This window comes from Lagopus leucura, unplaced genomic scaffold (assembly GCF_019238085.1).
Source record: "Lagopus leucura isolate 7727_CA_CO unplaced genomic scaffold, USGS_WTPT01 259-9_obj-0_obj, whole genome shotgun sequence".
Classification (NCBI taxonomy): domain Eukaryota; kingdom Metazoa; phylum Chordata; class Aves; order Galliformes; family Phasianidae; genus Lagopus; species Lagopus leucura.
In genome coordinates this window covers 15,819-21,713 of record NW_024964837.1, presented here as the reverse complement: position 1 = coordinate 21,713, position 5,895 = coordinate 15,819, and the positions used below count along the sequence as shown (strand labels likewise).

At 69.5% G+C, this 5,895-nt stretch overlaps 1 protein-coding gene across 1 annotated transcript; it reads right to left on the bottom strand.

Moving 5' to 3' along the window:
- Positions 1 to 901: 901 nt before the first annotated feature.
- Positions 902 to 4,969, bottom strand: RAPGEFL1 (Rap guanine nucleotide exchange factor like 1). Its single transcript, XM_042892269.1, has 14 exons — positions 4,731 to 4,969; positions 4,271 to 4,421; positions 4,089 to 4,186; positions 3,473 to 3,585; positions 3,196 to 3,363; positions 3,007 to 3,104; positions 2,799 to 2,921; positions 2,523 to 2,701; positions 2,336 to 2,426; positions 2,202 to 2,252; positions 1,896 to 1,983; positions 1,756 to 1,820; positions 1,564 to 1,618; positions 902 to 1,218 (listed from the first exon to the last, which is right to left on the bottom strand). The coding sequence occupies exons 1-14, from the start codon at positions 4,967 to 4,969 to the stop codon at positions 1,094 to 1,096; spliced, it is 1,644 nt and encodes a 547-aa protein (XP_042748203.1). The 3' UTR covers positions 902 to 1,093.
- Positions 4,970 to 5,895: the final 926 nt, after the last annotated feature.

Here is a 5,895-nt window from a genome sequence, read left to right as displayed (position 1 = left end):
GTCCGGGGGTCGGCGGGACAGAAGCGGCACCGGCAGCACGTTGGCAGGGCGGCTCCGGCCGCCTCCACCCGCGGCACAGCTGAGCTCCGCTCCCGGCCGGCAGCCCGGCGCACACGGAGGCCCCGCAACGGGACGCTGCGAGGACGGCACAGCCTCCGCGTAGGCCGCTCCCCGGACAGCCCCCACCAGGCCCCGAGGCAGCACCCCGACCCGGCGCTCCTTTCCCAACAAGGCCCGGCACCGCAGACGCCCGGCACAGCCCCCCCCGGTCCCCGCAGCCCCGGCCCCGCTCCTCACCGCCGCCCGCGGCCTCCGCCCGCCGCACCCGGAAACGCGGCCCAGCGGCGCCCTCCGCCTCCGGCCGCCCCGTAACAAAATGGCGCCCGCCGCTCCCCGACTGCGCCTGCGCGCCCGTGCTGCGGAAGTGGGCGGAGCCGAACATCACGTTGGAGGGGCCGGGCGGACATGTTGGGAAGGGCGCCGTGCCTCGGGGCCTCCAAAATGCCGGGGTATTTTGCCGGTCGTCGGGGCGTCCTGGGACGGATGAGAGCGAGAAGCAGCCGAAGAGAATGCGTTCTGCGCTAAGAGCCGCCGCACAGAACCCGCAGACCGCAGCCCAACGCCTGCTCCTGTTATCCGCCATCTTGGGAAGGTCGCCCGGCGCTATTCCGGTGGCCATTTTGAGGCGATCACGTGGCTCGTTACGGCCGCCATGTTGGGGAGGTCACAGCGCCCCGCTGCGGCCATCTTAGGAAGCTCGCTGTTCGCTACTGCGTCATCCGTGACGTCACCACCAGCAACGTGACGTCACGCACGCACATCACGACGTCACCCCGCGCGCCGGACGCGTGCTCGGGACTGCTGTTTATTGGCGCTCAGGCTCTTTTTTTCTTTTTTTTTTTTAATCCTTTTTTCCTCCTTTTTCTTAAAAAATAAATTTACAATTAAAGACGCATTTGGTACAAAATATACACATTCTGGGGCCCGGGGCCCAGGCGGAAGCGGGGACACATACAAAAATAGAGGGGGCCCGCGGGGGGTGGGGAGGCCCCAGGGTCCCCCGGGCAAAGTGCAGAGTGCAGGCGGGTGCCGCTCACTGCCCGCCGGGCTCCAGCTTGTAGGACAGCTCGAAGAGCAGGTTCTGGTTGTCGATCACCTGCAGCTGCCGCACGTAGGCCTTGGTCTGCAGCTGGCTGGGGGACGGCTCCAGCTCCAGGCCTGCGGGGCGAGGGAGGAGAGGATGGCGTGGGGCTGTGTGCCCCCCAACCCCACAGGAGGGGAGCCTGGCCGCATCCCATGGCCTCATCCCGTGTCCTGGATCCCTGTCCCTCAACCCCGTGGCCCCAGCTCCACCTGGATCCCCGTCTTGGATCTCACCCCCGCATCCACATCTCCATCCCCATCCTGGAGGATCCTGTAACCCACTCCCAGCCCATCTTGCCATGCTGGATCCCCATCCTGCATTCCTATCCCAGCCCGGATCTCACATCCCCATCCCGCAGCCCCATCCCACAGCCCCCCCGCCCCAGCAGATGTAGGGCCAGGATCTGTGCCCCCACTCACACAGCGGGCGGCTCCGGTACTTGCGGATGGTCCTCACCTTCTCGGCGATGCAGTGCTGGAACACACAGCAGCCCCGTCAGCTCCCCCAGAACCCTGCAACCCCCCCCCCCCCATTCACCCTTGGGATGTTTCTGTGGACCCCCCAGGACCTCCGGATCCCCACTGTGCCCCCCCCCTGGGCATAGCACCCACCAGCTTCTCCACGTTGACCAGCCCATCCAGGAGGGTTTTGCTGCCTTCGTGCAGGAAGGTCAGATCTGAGAGAGACAAGGAAATGAGGGCTGGCCCCATGGGGAGCAGCAGGACCTCCCCAGAACGTCCCCCCACCGCACCTTTGAGGATGAGCGGAATGAAGGGGATGAGGGGGGGCTTCATCTTGGCCAGCACCTCCCGGTAGGTCTTGTGGTTCCTGCAGGGGTCCTGGGGAGGGCGATGGGGGGGTCAGGGGCGTGGGCAGCTCCCCCCACACAGGGTGCACCAACCAGCCATCCACAGAGAGCAGACAGCCCCAGGAACACCCCCACCCGCTGCTTCCAGAGCATCCACGGAGCTCCCTGATGCTACAAGCATCCCCCCACACACCCCCATTACAAGCAGACCCCCCCATGAAAGCCCCAGACCCCCGCGCCGCCCCTCACCGTCAGGTTCTCAAATTTCCGAAACAAATTCTTGAATTTCCCTGGGAGCTTCTGCAAGACAAAACCCCATGGGGGGCTGTGAGCAGCTTGGGGGGCCGGGGGGCCGGAGTGGGGGGTCCCGCACAGCCCCTCACCTCCCAGGTGAGCCGAAGGCGGCTGATGGCGGCGTTGTTGAGCCCGATGACGATGGCGTAGAAAGAGAGCATGTCCTGGTTCTGCTTACATCTGAAGGTGGTGGGTGAGCCCCAGCAGCCCCCCCCCCCCCCCCCCCCCCCCCCCCCCCCCCCCGCGGCCCCCCGCGGCCCCCAGCCCTGCACTCACATGGCAGCAATCTTGATGAGTTTCTTGAGCAGATGCGCCCGCCGGCCCAGCGACTCGCAGAGCAGCAGCTCCGTGCCCACCCAGTGCTGCACCTCACTGCACCGCTGCAGCAGCAGCTCCAGGTTGGCCGTCTCGCGCCGCCCGCGCTCCCCATGGAAGACGTAATCCACAAACTCCAGCTGCGGGGGGAGGTTGTGGTGTTGGGGGGTGGGGGGGGGGGCACCGCAGGGACCCCCATTGGGGCAGCCCTGGGGGAGGCACCCGCGTCCCCCCAACCTCGTGGATGCAGCGGAAAAGCTCCCAGTGGAAGGCGGTGAGGTGGTTGGCGATGTCCTCGGGCTCCACGCGGTGGATCTCGCTGTCCCCGGGCACCACCTGGATCTCCTCTGGGAGCGGCACCTGCAATGGGGCGCGGGGGGGTCCGGGGTGGCTGCAGGATGCGGAGGGGTCTCACTGCGGCCCCACCGACCCCCCCGGCGCTCACCAGTGACTCGAAGGTATCGCGGGTGCAGGCGAAGAGGTGGCTGTTGATGCCCAGCGTGGTGAAGACGCACTCCTCGCTGGGCTGCAGCACGGCTTTCTCTGCAGGCAGAGCGCAGTGGGGGGGGGGGGGGCAGCGTTCACCCCCCCCCCCCCGCTCCCCCCCCCCCCCCAACCACGGCCCCATAACCACCTCCGGACGAGGCCACGGTGACGAGGATGAGCGCATCATCGCGGGCGCTCTGCTCCTCTGAGTACTGCAGCTTCTCGGTGACGGAGGTGAGGATGTCCTGCACTGAGGCCGAGAGGCGGCTGCGGATGGTGACGTACGAGTGGTCCGGCATGTAGACACGGCAGAAGACTGCGGACGGACAGACGGATACGTGGGGTAGCAGAGCGGGCCAGGACCCCCGGCGGGGCGGCGGGGTCACTGCGGTCGGGACCCCGGGGGTTTGGGGCACGGCGCTCACTCTCGTCGGAGCCACGGAAAGCCACGCGCGTCTGCAGGCAGGCATCGATGCGGCGGAAGTGGCGGAACAGCGGCTTCACCTGTTTGCTCGGGGGCGGGGTCTCGTCGGGGACCCTGAGGCACCGCGTGGTGTCAGCAAAGGGCACCGGGGGGAACGGAGCGGTGGGGGCCGCACACAGATCCCCTCCCCGCTCTGGTGGGGTATCACAGGGGCGGTCTGATGGGCCCCAGGTGCAGGGCATTCTCGAGGGTCGCAACCCCATGTGTCCCAGAGAAACCCCGTGGGGACCCCGCACGCCCTATACCTTCCTCTACGCAGGGACCTCATTCCCTGGGGTACCTCTCCACCTCATAGGACTCCATGCACAAAAGAGGGACCCGCTCACAACCCCTGGGGACCCACTGTGCTCCATCAGGACCGCAAGCACCCCACGGGGACTCCACGAGCCCTATCAGGACTGCATGCACCACACAGGAGCCACCTGAACCCCTTCAGAACGCCCCGTGCACCCCCCCCCTCCCCCCCCAGGTACCCTCTGCACCCCATCAGGACTCCATGTACTGCACTCCCATCACCACATCGGAGACCCCTGGCGCTCCGTGGGGATCCCACTCACTTCAGCTCCACCGTCTCCACCAATTGGTGCAGTTTCAGGATCTCATCCTCCAGCTCGTGGTACAGAGATGCGTCCTTCATGATGAGCAGGTACAGCTCCTGGGGGGCGAGAGGGGTTAGGGGCCAGCGGTGGGGGGGGGGGGGGGGGGGGGGAAGCCGCGGGGAGGGGAGGGCTGCACCCACCTTGATGACCTTCCCCGCGCTCTCCTCCTCCTGCAGCAGCCCCTTGTAGGTCTCGAGGAAGTGCAGCAGCACCGCCAGCACCGCTCGCTTGCGCCGCATCCCGGACCCCTCCTCCCAGCGCTGGGGCGGCCCATCGCCCGCCAGCACGAAGGTGGCAGCGTTAAGGAGCAGCTGGGACACGGGGACCTCCTCACACCCGGGGGGGGGGGCACCGCGGTGCCCTCCTCACGGCCGCCCCAACGGGCGCCCTCGTGTCACCCCCGGCACAGCCGCTGCTCACGCTGATGTCACCGTCACACCCACCCGTGTCCCCCTCCTGGTACCCCCACCCCTGTCTTCTTTCCTCCCCCCCCCCGTTCCCACCTTCAGGTCCTCCATCGCACCCTCGCACTCCCCCGTGCATCTCTATGCCCCCCCTCCCGCAGCCCCCCGACGTCCCCCCCCAGCGCCCCGAGGATATTGCTGGTGCAGCTGCTGCAGGAAGAGCTCGGTGGGCAGGAACAGCGAATGCGTGAGCACGATGTCATCCAGCAGCGAATCTGGGGGGGGGGTCGGGCGGGGGTTGGGCACGACACCTCCACCCCAAACCCCGCACCGGGCCCATCCCCGCGCCCCACGCGGAGCCCCGCGCTGACTCACAGCCCCTCCCGCTCCGCAGCGCCGTGGGGACACCGCGGGGCCGCAGCAGGACGGTGACATCGGGGGACGCCGCAGCGGGGCCGTCCGGGCGGGCACTGAGGCACGGGGACGCGGTGCCGGGAGCGGTGCCACGGCCGCGACCTTTGGACGCGCAGTGCAGCTCCGCGTCCGACCCCGTCCCACGGACACAACCGCGGGGCAGCCTCTCCCCGCAACCCCCCCCGCACGGAGCTCCGAAAGCGGCACAACGCCCCCCGGGCACCGCCTGACCCGGACCCCGCACTGAGGCCGGGGGGGTGCGGGATTGACCGGGCAGGTGCGCATCCCCAGCCCGCCGTGCAGCGCCTCCGGAACGCTGTGTGGGGGCGGCGCCGGGATCCCCCCGCGGGTCTTCGCGTCCCCATTCCCCCCCCCCAGGTCCCCCCGAGCGCCGCCCCCTCCGTCCCTGCCTCGGTTTCCCCACGGCTCCGCAGCACCGTCCGGGTGCCCCGCAGGGACCACGCGCGGCTGAAGGGCCGCCATCCCCGCACCCCCTGCGCCGCCCCCCCCGCTCCCCACGCGCGTGTCGCTGCACGCAGAGCCAACGCTGCCAGTCCCGGCGCGCGCCCCCCCCCGAGGGCTCCGCGGTTTCGGTGCGCCCCACCCCGGCCCCCCCCCGGCCCCATCCCCGGAGCGCGGCCGTGGGGAGTTGGGGGGGGGGGTTGGACTTGAAGGCAAACCACCGCGGCGGGCTCCCACAGTGCGGAAGGGACGCGCACCCCCCCCCCCTCCACCGCCTCGGGGTCAACGGGAGCGCCGAGAGAAGCGTTACACATTAACCGGGAATCTGCGCGGTGCCACCGCTCTGCGGGTGCCCCCCCCGCACGCCCTCATCCCCGTTCCTCTGCTCCCACGCTCCCCCCGCACCGCGGCACCGCGCATTGCAGCACCCGGCGGTGCCGCAGCATCCCCCCCCCCCCCCCCCCCCCCCCCCCCCCCCCCCCCCC

What these genes read in the sequence shown, in the direction of transcription:
- RAPGEFL1 (XM_042892269.1), bottom strand. Translation starts at nt 4,969, where the DNA reads ATGTCACCGTCCTGCTGCGGCCCCGCGGTGTCCCCACGGCGCTGCGGA. An exon ending in GCGCGGGGAAGGTCATCAAG is followed by an intron (nt 4,187 to 4,270) that starts GTGGGTGCAGCC and finishes CTCGCCCCCCAG; the next exon opens with GAGCTGTACCTGCTCATCAT. An exon ending in GCCTTCGGCTCACCTGGGAG is followed by an intron (nt 2,253 to 2,335) that starts GTGAGGGGCTGT and finishes TTTGTCTTGCAG; the next exon opens with AAGCTCCCAGGGAAATTCAA.